At 43.4% G+C, this 16,114-nt stretch overlaps 2 protein-coding genes across 2 annotated transcripts; one reads left to right on the forward strand and one right to left on the reverse strand.

The window, feature by feature from the left end:
* Positions 1 to 1,793: 1,793 nt before the first annotated feature.
* Positions 1,794 to 7,407, forward strand: LOC104129028 (beta-microseminoprotein). The gene is made up of 4 exons (XM_009641888.1): positions 1,794 to 1,844; positions 4,238 to 4,346; positions 6,467 to 6,572; positions 7,275 to 7,407. The coding sequence occupies exons 1-4, from the start codon at positions 1,794 to 1,796 to the stop codon at positions 7,405 to 7,407; spliced, it is 399 nt and encodes a 132-aa protein (XP_009640183.1).
* A 7,907-nt stretch (positions 7,408 to 15,314) lies between these two features.
* ELOB (elongin B) lies at positions 15,315 to 15,906 on the reverse strand. The gene is given in 3 exon segments (XM_009641889.1): positions 15,315 to 15,745; positions 15,748 to 15,816; positions 15,819 to 15,906. Coding segments are annotated over 3 exon segments (588 nt in total).
* Positions 15,907 to 16,114: the final 208 nt, after the last annotated feature.

Here is a 16,114-nt window from a genome sequence, read left to right on the forward strand (position 1 = left end):
AAGGTTTTTCCCCACTTTATGAAGAAACAGGATATTCTGTTCAGCAGCATAAGTCGAAAGAGAGGACAGAACTGGGCAGGGCGCTGGTATTCTGAGAATGTTTTTAGTAGGAAATAAACCAGTTGGGAAGACAACATGAGCTTTCAACAGAGCAATGCCTGTTGGAGATACCTGTTCCCCACACAAGCAAGCCTCCTGTCATCCTGTACACAAACAACACAAAGAACGCAAACATAACATGGGCCACAAATGACCTCAGTAATCAATATACGAATGGACTATCTACATAGCGTTTGCTCTTCTGACTGGTTTCAGCACCACAACATGTTGTTCATGTCCCCTGAGTTCACAGATCACACAAAGAGCTGCTTCGATGTCCCTGGACACTGCCAAGGCTTAGACAGGTCGCTCCCTGCTGCATTCCAAAGAAAGCTGCTTGCAAGAACTTCTCTCCATACCTGGCATAGCTTGCACTGGGAAAACAGGGGAGGTCCTGCAATGGGAACAGCTAGGCAGTCACTGTTTGCCTGCAAAGTTGAGAGAGAGGACGCACACGCACATTGGTTGGACTGTTGTTTTTTGGATTTGAGCAACAAACACATTCTCTGTCACTCAGCACCAAACCAGCAAGTTGACTGGGTTTTAGCTGTAACAAATTCTCCAGGTGTCACTCCAGTACACCATCATCACAAATTGCTCTGTATCTGGTGACTTTTGTTTGCATACAAAAACTGCTGCAGGGTGCCTGTCAAGAAAAATATTGCGTGCAAAGTCCACATCGTGCAAGAAGAAAAAGATTAAATGGCTTGGTAATATTAACAGAATTAAGACACTGTAATGTGATGGTCCTTTTCTTCCAAACTATCATGGAATACTTTCTCCAGATTACCTTTGAGGGCATGGAGGAGCCAATATCTTGAACAGGACTCTGTGGTACTTCCCACAGTAATTCCAGCCAAGGTGAAATAGTTACTTCTCAGCATGTAAAGGTTACAAAGAGCAGGCGTGCAAAGCTAGGGTCTTGTCCTTAGCCATCCCACAGCTGTAAATCAATTAGATCAGGCAGCATAAGAACAGGACACCAGAAGGGAGAGTGTGAACTCTCCATCTTCACTGCAACCAACACAAAAGGCAGCTTTGGTCTCGGATCAGGGTGCATTATTTCTTTATCCTACTGAGCCTTTTTCCCCTTTAATAGAAAAATGCACAGTCTCTGAAATACCTCCTCTGAAACACTGACAGTATCCCAAACCACAATGATGCTGTTAAATTGGCTTCATGCATATTTTTGAGAGGTCCAAAAGGGACACTTGGACACTCTTGATGTCAGTGATGAAATTCCCAGTGCCTGTGCTCCTGGGCTGACACATTCTGTTGGTTCACCAGTCATTAGGAGTCAAGGGCATGAGCTGTGTGGTTGCGGTTAGTCATCTCCTGTTCCAGGGCAGTGCCTACATCAGCATTGCCAAATCTAACTTATTAACGACAGGCTGATTGTGGGCAGCTTTAATCAAGCCTATGGATAACTGCAGGCACTTAATCTCTTTTCTGACATCCTGAAGAAAGGTCTGGTAACTGAAGAAAACCAGATTTACCCAATCTACTGAGTTGAAAGCCAGCTAAGGCTGTCCCTGTGAGCGGTGGTCTCAACTGTGGCATGCATTGCAATAGTGCTGGCTTTCTCACATGGACTTCCCGAGCGAGCTCTCAACTCTGGAATTTGGGTAGAAGACATGGAGTAGCTACCCCAGCTTGGAATTAAACCTCAACTTTGGAACCCACACAACGAGGCAATGCAGTTCGGCAGCCAGCATAGTTCAAGTATTGCAAACTGCATAGCCAGGGTAATAAGGGGAAGTTTTCTTCCCCTGCCAGGGCTATGCAGTTTGCAATATTTGAACCAACAAGCTCAAAGCTAAGCAAGAGGGGACTGTGCTTGACTCCTTTGCTATCAGATTACTCTCCTGACCATTTGCAAAGTATGTCTGTCCCTAGAACATACACCTTCTGTAGAAAAGGGACCATTTCTCCCTGGCTACAAGCATGAAAATATATGATGCTTATTTTTTCCCCACTCACAGAGGACCTGAGCATATGGGTCTTCTACATGACAGAAAACTGAATAAGGAAGAAAACAGTTATCTAGGACCCTTTTCTAAGAGCCTACAGATGCCAGCCACTCTCCACAGAAACCCTGCTTTACATGTAGCCCTTCCAACCACCTCTCCTTTTTCACAAGAGCCTTGTTTCACCTTCAGCTGATTTATTGCCACCTCTTATAGCATGTAAAACAATGTATAGAACACTTTAATGGAAGATTTTAATAAACCATGTACTGTATGCGAAGTTGCGCTGAAGAGAAATTTTAGTTTGGTACACAAGAATAGGGATACCACTAATGCAAGTTGTATCATATGTGGCACATTTCATGCTACAAGTGTCTTACACAGAATTCAGAGACTGCCTTTGAAGAAGAAAGCTGAATGATTGTTCCAAGATCCTTTCTTTTAAAGCCTAAATTGTTGAAACTAGGCATGAAAATTTTGTTGTGATTGACAACCGCAACGTCTACAATGGGTTTCTCAGTGCAAGTGCTAAGTACTCCTTCCAGGCTTGAAATGTCTGTTGAAGTGCCTCCCATAACCGCCTTCCAGACCTGGCGTGGCACAAAAGCCACACCTATTTCCTCAGGGCCTTTCAGAACCAAACCTTTCTGTATATAATTGGCTTATTTTAATAGTGCCCACCCCATGAGGTCATTTTGCAGAAACCTTATTGGAGTTATTCATGCACATCGTTTGCTCAAGGACTTGTATAATAAATTCCCTCTCTATATAAATTTTCTGAGAATATGAGCTTCTTACAGGTTGTCTCCTGACTGGAAGCCTCTTAATTCTGCAAGAATGGTGAGTCCTTACATCTTATACTGTAAAAGACCATGGTATTTTGCTGTAGATTTTAAAGAAGGTTCTGTTGGATTTCTCTCAGTATTCGGAGACCTAAGCAACTTGGAGAAAGTAGCAATTCTGTGTTTTGAGAGCTAAAGTCAGACAGATAGGCACAGGCAGGTAAAAACCTTGGGTAGAAGATATCAGCATGCATATGGCAGGAGTTATGTAATAGGACTCCAGCTAAGGCTTATCATAACTTGTTTTCATTCACCTGTAATATTTGGAGATGTCTTTTCTGGCAGAAACCATCTCTTATTATGTCTCAACCTAGAACTGGCCTTCATTTTTGTGAAAAGTCTGGTAACATCTGAACATTTAGTTAAAATCAAAAACGTTATCTTTATTTTTACTCATTTGCAGCCCTGTTGCAGTTCTGTGGGTTTTGACCTCTCCTCTGCAAGATTAAATGCCACTTTTTCCTCCTGCCATCTCTCAGATATGGCTTCTTTTTATAAGTCACCAGTTCTACTCTGTCCAAAAAACCCACATTAAATACAATGTACATGTGTGGGTATATGTCATTATTTATTCCCAGTCTACCTTTCTTCTCTTACCAAGATTTTAAATTAATTACAACTAATTCCACCCTAGAGTTCTTGTGCTTATTTCCTTCATATCCCCAATGAAAGGCCTTTAAACATTTCAAACTACTATTGGAGGATAAGGGACTGACTGAGGGATTTAAGCTGAACTTTCAGAAAAAGTTGCTGGCAAAGGTAATAAAAATGTAGAATTATCTAGGTTGGAAGGGACACTTGCAGGTCATTTGGTCCAACCTCTTGCTCAAAGTAGGGCCAAATCTTGAGGGTTTAACTTCAGCTGAAGCTCTTCAAGCTTGTTCCTAATCATTCAATATTAGGGTGAAATATCCAGTGGGTTCTTCAGACTCCAGTGAAGAATTTACAACTATGAGTGAGGTCAGGGAGAGAGACAGTCGGTGACCAGTCCTACGGAGGATCATGGCAAGAAAAATGAATGGGGAGGGGAAAGGAGTAGAACACACTCCTTTCACAACCGGTATCTGAGTCTATCAGTCCTGTATGAGGCAATTCTTGTTTTTATCAGCTTGGAAAGACAGACTTGGCCCCCCCCCCAAATGAAGCTCTGCCTCTGCTCCTTCTAAATGACTCAGTATTCCTGACTGTGTGTTAAAGTGTCTAAACTGCAAAAGAATGGATTTTTATTTGAAGCCACAATGTATTTTCCTATTTCTAATGGTAGTATTTACCATGAAGACACCCTAGTAGTTACTTAAGTATTGATATTAATTCTGCTTTGTTCTTCAGAAAACCATCTTGGCCTGCCTTCTTGTTCTTGTCATTAGCGTGACACTGTCCAATGCTGCTTGCTTCTTTCAGCCACTGAATCCAGGGACACCTGATGAGGAAGTCACAGGTAAGAAGCCACCTGTCCTCAACTTGACAGACGTCACCACCAGCACTGCCTGATTTGATTTGTCCATTTGGTGCAATTTGTCACAGTTTAAAAATAAGTGGAAAGAGTAGAGAGAAACCATTAAGTAAGGGGGAAATATAGTATGAAAAGCAGGGAATCTATATTGTGTTATGAAAAAGAAGAGTTTATCTGAGGAGCATCACACAGGCCAAAGTACAAATTCATTTTGTCCAGGGAAATAGCATGGGCTTAGTTTATAAATCTGCATGAAATAATTCATGTTTTCACTTTGGAAGCATATTTAGAAATACAGAGAAGGGAGGAAAAGGACCCTTCTCTGTGTGGATGTGGTCAGTATAAAGCTGGAAACAGATTAGCCAATGTTCAGCACACCGGTCAGTTTACTCATCAGTTGTTTCTCTATCCCAAGGAAAGTTCTTAAGAGCAGAATGGCTGCTCCCATTGAATCTGGGACTGCTCTTCCCAAACATGGCTCTCTATCAGGCTGCAGATGAGGGGAGGTGCAGGAAAATAAGCACTCAAAAGACACACAATTGTTTGGACACAAGAAGTGCTGATGTGTGCCAGTAGGCAAAATAAACCAAATGCCCCAAAACAGAGCTTTTTTTTTTTTTTTAAAACTAGTACTCCTACTAGAAAAATGAGTTAGCACTGTCAAAGAAACAGAACATATTTGTAGGCAAAGACACAACCTAGAACACCAAAGTATTCCACTCTGCCTTGTCCTGTCCTCATAAAATCCTGCTTTCCAGATCACCCATCTAGGAAGTCTACTCATAGCATCATGGAATAGTTTGGGTTGGAAGGGACGTCTAGTCCAAACCCCGCCTCCAATGAGCTGGGACATCTTCAACTAGATCAGGTTACTCAGAGCCCCGTCCAACCTGGTCTTGAATGTTTCCAGGGATGGGGCATCTACCACCTCTCTGGGCAACCTGTTCCAGTGTTTCACCACCTTCAGTGTAAATAACTTCTTCCTTATATCTAGTCTAAATCTACCATCTTTTAGTTTAAAACCATTATACCTTGTCCTATTGCAACAGGCCCTGCTAAAAAGTTTGTCCCCATCTTTCCTATAAGCCCCCTTTAAGTACCAAAAGGCCACGATAAGGTCACTCTGGAGCCTTCTCTTCTCCAGGCTGAACAACCCCAACTCTCTCAGCTTTTCTTCATAGGAAAGGTATTTCGCCCCTCTGATCATTTTTGTGGCCTCCTCTGGACCCGCTCCAACAGGTCAATGTCTCTCCTGTATCCCAGAGCTGGACACAGTACTCCAGGTGTGGTCTCACCAGAGCTGAGTAGAGGGGCAGAATCACCTTTCTCAACCTGCTGGCCATGCTTCTTTTGATGCAGCCCAAGGTACAGTTGGGCTTTCTGGGCTGTGTGTGCCCATTGCTGGCTCATGTCCAGCTTTTCATGCACCAGTACCCCGAGTCTTTCTCTGCAGGACTGCTCTCAATCCCCTTCATGCCCCGACCTGCATTGATACTGAGGGTTGCACCAAGTGCAGGACCTTGCACTTGGTTTTGTTGAACCTTATGAGGTTCACATGGGCCCACCTCTCCAGCTTGTCCAGGTCCCTCTGGATGACATCCCATCCCTCAGGCATGTCAACTGCACCACTCAGGTTGGTGTCCTCTGCAATTCCATGACTGTTAGACAGGAACTTTGTATCCAGTATGTACTTTCTTACTGCAGCTGAGGATTGGGAAGTTTTCCAGGCAGATTTAATCTTGCTCTGCATGAGGAGTCAACAGCAGTTGGTGTTAATGAGGGGGGAAGTCAAAGCCTTTTCTTAATTTTGACCAGGTCTGTGCCTAGCTGTCTTTCCACTGGGTGCTCCAATTCCTGTACTTAAAGATGAGCTACTTCAGGAAACCTGGTGTTGCAGAGAGCCACAGGAAACAGAGGGACCCAGGATACCCTTCTTCATGCATTAGAATAGCAGTAGTCCTGCTCTTTTGGGGACCCTCAGTGTTTGCCAGATAGGGATGTTAAATGTAAAAAGCCAGCAAAGATCCCACCCATTTTGTACAAGCAATAGCATTCTTAGTGCAATGGGTCTGACGCTGAAGGCTGCTTGCACACTATGTTTTCAGGCTGCCGTGACTTGGATGGAGAACTGCACGAATTTGGTTCCCGCTGGAGGAATGCGGACTGCTATGATTGCTCCTGTTCTGAGACTGGAATGGACTGCTGCTCCACGTGAGTTCGGAGCAGCAGCAGGGGTTTTCCTCTACTGCTAGGATATAGCAGAAGGCACTTCCCTTCACACAGGGGTCCCTGAGAAATGACCGTGACCCTTCTCTCCCTCACTTCATATCACAGAGTTATGCATTAACCCAACACCATCATCAGTGAGCAAGAAGTTCTGACAAATATAGCTCATGTTTAAAAAAAATGATTCTTGATTTTTAAAAAGGACTTAATTCTTCTCAGGGCTAAAATTTCAGGGAAGATACTGATTAAGAGAAAACACATGGTTACTTAAGAATTTTCTACTGCTCGTAATGCAGATCTTCCCAAAGCCACACATAGCCCTCTTTACTTTGAGAAGCAACTCAAGATACACTGGCCTGCCTATATTTTTTACTACAGCAACACCCAACCACTCTTGCAATTCTTGTTCCATATTGTAGCCGAAAAGAAAAATCAATCATCTTTGAGTAGCAAATAACCACAACAAATATCCCTTGGGTATAAATCAGATCAGTAAACAACTCTTCCCTAATCCTGCTTAAGCAGTGGGCTAAGTAACTTCTGAGCTAGGAGCTTTGTGCGAGTTCCCTCTTCTGCTCCTGAATACCTCCTCAGCGTAGCCTCTTCATATTGAAAGCGTAGGTACCACTCTGAAGCTGTGTACTTCTCGGTCTCATCACCTTTTTGTCTTTTGTTTCCCAATGACAGCCTTGCAATACCAGTTGCCTATGATGAAGAGAAGTGTGTAAAAATTCTCAACAAGGAGACCTGCTCTTATAAAGTAGTGGAGAAAGATGATCACTCAAAAGAATGCCTAGTCACTGCAGAGGTGGGCAAATAGAGAAGGATTGTGGATCTGGAGGTTATTTCCTTTTTTTTGTTTTAAGGGTTCTCTCTCACACAAATTAAAAAACACTGAAAAAATGCATCTATTGAGTGAAATCTACTCATAAAACTGAATATCTAAAGACTCACTTGGTTTCTCTGCCTTCTGCTTCCCCATGAAGAAAGAATTGACTTGTTCCTTCTTTGAGAGCAGAAATTAAAGCCAACATTTTAAATCATCCTCAGTAGCTGCTAGTTTTAATTCTTTTCCAGTCACACTTCAGTGCCAGGGAGTACATTCTGTTATCTGTGAACAGCTGTATCTTAAAGCTAAAATAAAATCAGATGAAGCATTAGAAATGTGTGACTTATTTTCTTCTTTGAGGACGGAAACCTAAAGAATTAACATTAAAAAACCCCCAAACCATGTGAAAGAAATGAAAAGCAACTAAAAAAGCTTTCTGAACACTTTCTTTTCTAGGAGAATGTCTTATATGATGGTATTTTATCCTATATAGTTCCCTGGAGCCTGCCCAACCTATGGGCTGCAAAAGCCACCAGCTACCCAGTCTAACCCAGCACTTTACTTCCATTGCACCTACAGCATAGCAGATCTAGTCCCCAAACTGGAGTCTGGGTAAGAGAAAGAGTCCTTTATTCAGATTAACCCTTAAGTTATTGAATTGGCTAACGGGCAGGATTGTAGCTGGATGGAAAGACTAGGCTCAAACAGGCAAGAAGCTCAGCAAATCCACAAACAATAACCAAGAGGGATACACATGCTGGTATAAGCTCTCCATCGGGGCACGGCTTCATAAGCTTTATGGGTACATTTGTTCAGTTGCCTCTTTCTACAAGTGACTATGAGCATCCCTTGTCTCCATGCTCTGTTTCCCTGCAACAGAAAGAATGTGCCAGAGCTTCCACAGTTCCTTGTTTCACATCATGGAAGGAGCACACACCTTGTCAGCAGAGCCTGGTCTTGCTGTCAGCAGGGGCAGGGCAAACCTCAGCTCCTGTCGGCCTTGACTACATGTGCTCTGGTAAGCAACACAGGACCTTAAGAATGACGCCCCAGTGATTTATTCCACCTCTGCTTCCCTTTCTCCTTCCCCAGGAAGGCAAGCCTGTTGGTTATACTCTTTTTAAATTGCCTGCCATAAGTAATATACTTCATACAACAGTTTACAAGCCAAAGCTGCTAATGTAACCATGCAATTAGACTAAAAGTGCCACAAAGCCCATAATGCACTTATATGAAGAGCATTTACATATACTGCAAAAAAGGTAAGAGGGTCCTGCATGATTTGAGCTGCATCTGTCCCACTTCCTCCTTCCTAGGCTACCAAAACCCACACAACACTGGTTGAGGTCTTCTGCTCCACACCGGGTAAGACACAGGTGTCAACAGGCTGTCCAGGAGCACATGCAGGATTGGGTTGTGACTGAACTGATATTCTTGTGAAGCCCAGGAAGATGATGTATGTAGAAGTTCAGAGCTTAGCACCCAAAACACCTTAGTTTGAGAACAAAGGATAGCTCTTCCTTTTTATCTTTAGGCAGCAGGGTTTTGATCACATACTAAGTAGAGCTAGCATCACAATTTGTCTGTTACTACACCTGGTTATTTTGCAGATTACTTCCAAACTCACCTGAAACTGCCTGCTGAATTAGGGGTTTTTTTTCTAACATCTGCCCATATCTGGAAAAAACTGGGACCTGCTTGTGGTGTATTTACACAGTCAGGCAATTATAGTGCACTGTGGAACAAGCTTTGTAACCATTTAGGCACGTGGTTAGTATCCGTCTTGATCAGGTGCCCCTTAGTGATAAGAAGTAGTTCACAGAACCAGTCAAAAATAAGATCCAGACTTTGTAATTATATTCAGGAAGACTACAAGCTTGAGAATACAAAGACTAAGAATATCACAGTAACCAAAGAGCAATGTGCTCTGATGACATTTCTGAAGGCAGTGGTATAAACTTTCTCAGTATTTGCAGAGATATTCTGGAGACACCTGCTTCTGAACGCCTGAGTTACTCCTTTTCTGTAGTACCACAGCCTAAACTGAAAGCGTTGATCAGTCTGGAACTGTGACCTGCATTTGACTGAAGCTGAGCTTTGCATTTATGGTCTCTGTGTACAAGAGGTCAAGTTCAGCCCAGTCTTCCAGAAGTAGAGGGCATTTTTTTCTTTCCTGCCATCTTCTTCCCCTCCTCAGTTAATTAGTTTTCTCCATCACCGAAGTCTGCTAATTTCTTTTTCTCCAGTTGTTCCAAGGACACCAGTCTTTTCTATTCCACTGCAGATCACAATCTGATCTCTGAAACAGAATGAAATCCACTGAAATCCATCTGCCCTGAGCTCCTCTCTGTGTGCTTAAGTTTGCCAGTTCGAGCACTCTTGGACAGAGTGGAGCAGATGAGGCATCCCACTATGTAAGGTCTGAGAATTGTCCAAAGGCTGGGAGTATTACAACTCCTGAGTCATTTTGGATGGACTCTATCCAAGCATCAAGGCCATGAGAGGAGGTTTAAAAAACAAGCCATTACTCTAGCCTGTATCTTACAGGTGCCATCTGTTTACAGACAGGATTCGTGTTCTCAGACACGAATTTTGCTGTTTACAGCAGGTAAACATTCGGATTCACAGCCTGTCCCAACATCCAACAAAAAAGAGCAAAAAAGTTTTCCTGCCAAGAGGATACAGGCATTTGTAAGGCCATCCCAATTTGCTATAGTGGAATGGAGTGTGGACAGATCATTCTGGAGTTTGTGTAATAGTCTTCAGCCTTTTCTATACAGCATAAAGGAGAGATTTGTCTCTGTGTCATTGCCATCCCAGCAGCAGATGCAGTTTGAGCCCCACCCACAAGGAGGAGCCCATCTTCTCACTAGGTTTGTTCCAGCAGTAATGAGCTGCCTTTACCTCAGACTCCAGCTCCCCCATTGGTTTAATCCAGTGCATGTGCAGGCCATTCGTTTCCTACTTGCCTCTAGCTATTGACATCCTTACTCTAGTCCAAAATTTTGTTTTCCATTGTTCTGGTCCAACTCATTGTTCTGGATGACCAGCCCCAGCCCCTTCAGCACCTGCCAAGGATGCTGAGGTTGGGTAAGAACCATTTTGGAACTGCACCCACATACTTGCATATACAATCACAACTTGCCTACCACAAAGCACGTGTGTTTCTTGGGAGAACTGGCTGACAGAGTGACTGCAAGCAGAAATACTATCTTGCCTCTTCTGTTTTTGCTTCCCACTCTCACCTTCTTGGAAAGCTCAAGACTTACCATTCACAAAACAATGTATCCACATTCAGTAGTATTGCTTAGGAGACACCAACCCCATTAGCAGCTAGGCCATGAGCCTGTTTACCTCCATGTGTGCATGCCTATGCTAAAAAAAGCATATTTGGAGGCATCTTCTAATGACTCCATGCCTAGTACAGATGCAAACACTTCAGGGTTGAGGCTAGAGGACTTGGGAATGCTTTCTGAGAAACTACTGCACCATGGTGCATGGGAATTGTAGGGTTGCATTTTAGTTTCCACCAAAGGATGTGACACAGGAAGAGTAGCAGCATAGATAGAGGGAGACATTTTACCAGGGCCTGTAGTGGTAGGACAAGGGGTAAAGGTTTTAACTAAAAGAGGCTACATTCAGATTAGATACAATGAAGAAATTCTTTACTAGGAGGGTGGTGAGACACTGAGACAGGTGGCCCAGAGAAGTTGCAGATGCTCCATCCCTGGAAGTGTTCAAGACCACGTTGGACAGCGCTTTGAGTAGCCTGATCAAGTGGAAGATGTACCTGCCCATGGCAGGGGGAGCAGAACTAGATCATCTTTAAAGGTCCCTTCCAACTCAAAACATTCTATGCATGTCTTTCTGTCTGCAGGTCTTCCAGATTCAGTTGTAAGGCATCTCCATAGAGAACACCAAGTCTTAAGTAAGCTGTGACCAAAGATTTACTTACTTTAAGGCTGAGTGGACCTATGCACCCAAATTCCAGAAAAGCCAGCCTTACCAGCACTCCTATGTGATCCAGACCTATTCAACCACATTTTAAATCCACCCAGGCACTTTTCTGCATTATCTGCCAAGTCTTGTTATGACATATGGATCTACCCTGTCTGCTATGCAGACGTAGGAAAGATTAATTTCATGTCTAATCCAAAAAATCCTCCAGGGATCAGTCTGCTCTTCTCTTGTCTGCTCCAAGTTTCAACATGGAAGCAGATGATGTTACCCATTGCATCTAGTTTTGGAACACCAGAAGCACAGCAGGGCCTTGGCTCCCTTCTGTAGCAAGCAGCCTAGCTGTGGGAGGATGACAAAACCTTTGAAACAGAGAAAGAGACAGAGCGTACAAAGGTCTGCTTTGCTCTTCCCACTTTTGCTAAGTGATGCTTTGTCTTGGCATTTCACTACTTCAACATGCATAGCTACAGTCCCATACAAAGGATACTTCCCCCCCACCCTCAAAGCCTTAGATCATAACACCACTAGCTCCACGTAGTGGAAAGGAAACATCCACATAAAGAGCTTTCTCAATTACCGTGACATGTTAAACGTTTAAGAGACTCTGCAGAACCTTGGGAGGCAACACAGCCCAGGCAGAGCAGAAGTTGTACGCTCTCTTCCCCCCCACTTCCCCCTCTCTCACACCTCTCCCGCTAGCCCTGCTAGAAAGAGAGGCAGTTTCAGACAGCTGGCCCTGGTCCCCCTACTCCCAGTAATTCTTTTCAAGGCAAGTCTTTTGAGCACTGGAAAGGTGTTCTTGCCCTGAAAATGAAATCTAGTGCTTAGCTTACCAATGACCAAGTCTTTTAAGCCAAACACCAGAACACACATGTCATAAATCTGATGGAAGTTTTCCTATCAAGCAGTGTTTATCACCTAAAACTTAATGGTTTAGTACCCATTTGTGTTTTGTTTCTGTTAGTATTTTTGCCCAGATCTTAAAAATAAAATCCAACTTAATAATGAACAAGGAAAGTGCATGTCATTTACATTATGCATACCAAATAAGCTAGAGATTTGCAGTTCACATTCCATTTCATACCAATTTTAAAAACTTAGATAAATTCAGTTCATGACAATTTTGTTCGTTCACTTTGCTCTTAGTTAACTCATCTGTCGGTATGCAGGGAAGTTTGCCTTGGCACCTTTTGAAAGCCGGAACGTTTCTGTTCAAATCTACCGTTGTGTGCACGTTTCCCTGGACTTATTTTAGGGCAAACTGATTGGCTTCATAACAGGTATTTACATGAAACTCCAGAATACATAAGGCACATGACCTATCTAAAATACCCAGCAAGACAAGGTTACCTTAACACTTCTCCCCACCCCCAAAAATCCCGTTTTCACATTTCACTTCTTTCAGCTTGTAAGTCTCAACCACTGACCCATGCTTTTTACACTTCTCCAGGGCTTTTACAAAGTCAATGCTTCAAGTAGATCTCCACTATGGACCACTAATAAACTGCAATCCTTTGGCACCACCAGATGATATCTTCCTTCAAAATATCCCAGCATTTTCTCCACTGTAATTCCAGATGTTTCTTCCATTGCCACCCTGGCCTGCCAAAGATGGAGCAGCTGTTTTGTTTAACAGCTAACTATAATGGCTCACAGACAGTGAAAGAATTCATTGCCTCAGCTGTGTAACACAGAAGTCACTCCAGTCTGCTGTGGTAGGGACAGGTAGCTGAACTGGGCAGAAATACCAGCTTGGGACTGGGTAGCTTCCCTAGCATGCTGTACCGAGCCAAGTTGCATTCTCAGAGTACAACAGCTCCCTGACACTTTGCCTCCCCCTTCTCAGTTCCTATTTTGGGACTTGCTTGATCTCCCCTAATAGCTCTATCCCATAGTCTCCCCTGGTCCTGCACAGGGAGGAAGCTTCCTGGGGGCTGCAAGATCTCATTTTATTGGGGTGGTCTCCTGTTCTTGCCCTGCTGCTGGACAGCGGGAGGCTGTCCTGAGCACCAAAGGTGGTGGTCAAGGAGATGTGAGCAGGGGTCTGGCTTGGTGTGATGCTCACCCAAAATTCTTTAGACTCCCAAAGTCATTGACTAGATTATTAAACAAAAGCCTCTTTTTCCAGCTCAGTTGTTTGTTCCTGTTTGTAGTATTTGAGTGTGTAAGGCAGACTTTTGCATGGGTACATTCAAAGTGTTGACTATTGCTCTCTAATATTAACAGCAAGTTATGCAAATGGGTTAGATAAGAGATCAATGCTGTAACATTATTATGAATCTGGGCAGAGACATTTGTGATCATAACACCCACAAGTTCAGCATCTGGTTTGGCTACATGGCTGGCCTCAGGCCTATGTTTTTAGGATATAATCTCTGTTGAACAGCTGATATTCCTAATTAACATCTCCCTTCACTTTCTTCCAAGTATCCTTCTGAATGGGGGACTCTTACATCCCTTTTTCAGTTAGGACGAGTTTGAAAGTTACAACGACCAAAACCATGAGAAATGGTGTAGCATGCCAGTATTCTTTGCTTGGTGCTCACTGCCAGCCAAAAGTTTCAGAGAGGACCTAAGTTTTTCAGCAAGCCTAGTGGGAAGTATAAGGAGCTTGATCAAGCAGATTGCTCTAAATACAGCCCAGCTACAGTAGTACAGCTTATTTATCTACACATGACAGCCCTAGAACTTTCTTTTGTTGTCGCTAAGGTTCTGGTTTGTATTGCTCCTTTTTTCTCCTGTAAATTCACTACAGTCACTAGATGGCATCCTAGTCCTGTCACAGCACTGCTGTGCTGTAAGGAGAGCATGGACCAGTCAGAGCTACAGGGAACGCAAGAACCTAGATCCAGGTTCAGCTGGCAGGCATGAGCTCCATTTCTGTTTGCTCCAGTGAGGTTTCAGAATGTAAGGAGCATTTTAGAAGCATCGTTAGTCTATCAGTACAGAGAGAAACTGCCAAAGAGATATTATGGGCAGGACTGAGTAGTTTCAAGACTGTTTTTTGAACTTGGACATCTACTGGCCTGCCTGAAATACCCTTGACACAAGGGAATGAAAACTTAACGATAACATTAATTCAGAGCTTCATTGAGAGAATCGATGCATTAGCACCTCTGTAAACAGAGAGCAAAACCAGGAATCTGCCCCTTGCAGCACAGAGTAAGTTGAGTCAGATGTGATGGCTTGTGAAAGTATCGCTAGGGATGAAAGGGAAAGTCTAATACTAATTCTGAAATAGTGGATCTGGTTCACAGAAAAAAACACCAATGCTGAGATCTATTCTGTCTGGGAAGAGAAGCAACTTCATAGGCTTTCTTAACAGTAGAAGCATTGATAGGACTGACCTCATGCCTATAACCACCAACTTCTTTCTTACAGACCTCTCAAACTGCTGTTTTATTATAACAGTTTCTGGCTATACTGCCCTTTCTCCACTGCATTTTTCTTGCCTTTCAAGAATGGAGAAGGCAGATGCCAGAAAGTAAACTTCTAATACTTGGAAGAAAAAAAAAAAAATCTTTGCCCAGTTGATAGAGGTTTTCAACAGTCCATGCCAGTAACCATACTTCATGTCAACTCTAGAAATTCATTGTTGTGCATTGTGTTAGTGCAGCGTCCCTTAACTTCGGAGGCAATAACCTCTATTTGCTGACCTTACTTCTGCTCAGATCTTAAGGTTATAGTCTTCCTAAAGATTTGGCTAAAGGCAGGACTAGAAGTTCCTTCTGTTCCCCTGCCCCCCAAAATTTTCAGCCAAATTCCTTAGAGGCACTACTGTCAGAAGTAAAGATGAAGACAGAAAAACAAATGCTTGCATACCAAGTTAGACTGTGCAACACTTCTTCCCCCCAAAAAAACCCCAGCAGCTCGGAGCTGATAAGGCCATGGGCATTAGGCTGGAAGAAACACAAGTGGTATAACATGCCATTTACAATCTAGGAAGAACACATGTAGCTGCTGCCACCCTTCTTCTCTAGCACTAATTTGAGAGAAGGATCCCAGGAAACAGTCTTGTTGGCTGCCTGGACACTACAGCACACTGACATGTAATTGAATTGCAATGCTTTATTGGTCAGATAGACACATTTGGAAGGGTGTGAGTGGACACAGGACACATAGACAAGACCAGCACCCTGTCTGCAAAAGGCAAAACATGAGATGCTGGTTTTCCACAAGGCTGGCTCACTAGAGCTGCTACCAGACTCCTGTGGCTTCATAATATCAGGTAGCTCTGGGGTGCTTGAGAAGGGGTCAGTACACAATGGTTCAAAGGTTCCATTGCCAAGTCTGAATAAAGCCCAGGCCACCGTGGCAGGAAAATGAAGATGGCAGCTTTGGCTTCTTAAGCCACCGTCTAGAAAAGAAAATCACCATCCAGTAGATGGTCATCTTTGTAGAACTGCTTTGGCTCTGGTGGCCTCTTTAGTATTCCTCCCCCACCTTTTTCAGCTCATGCACAGTTGTCATCTCTTTGGCCTCAGTGAAGATTGTTGCCTTGTAACAGCAAATCATCGAGTAGACATTCATCACTACCCTAGGGCTTCCTGCAGCGCTCTTTCACTGCGAAACTGATTTCTATCCTCTTAGTGAGAAACCTGCATTTTCAGGAATAGCTGAAGTCAAGACAGGACTGTTGTTAGAGGAATGGGTTAGGTGAACGGGGACAAGGAGGGGAAAAAAAAAACCACCTAAAGGTAGCTACTCTGCTAAACAGATTAAGATCCTTGTGCTCCAC

The sequence above is a fragment of the Egretta garzetta genome, unplaced genomic scaffold (assembly GCF_000687185.1).
Source record: "Egretta garzetta isolate BGI_Z169 unplaced genomic scaffold, ASM68718v1 scaffold56, whole genome shotgun sequence".
In the NCBI taxonomy this organism is placed as follows: Eukaryota; Metazoa; Chordata; class Aves; order Pelecaniformes; family Ardeidae; genus Egretta; species Egretta garzetta.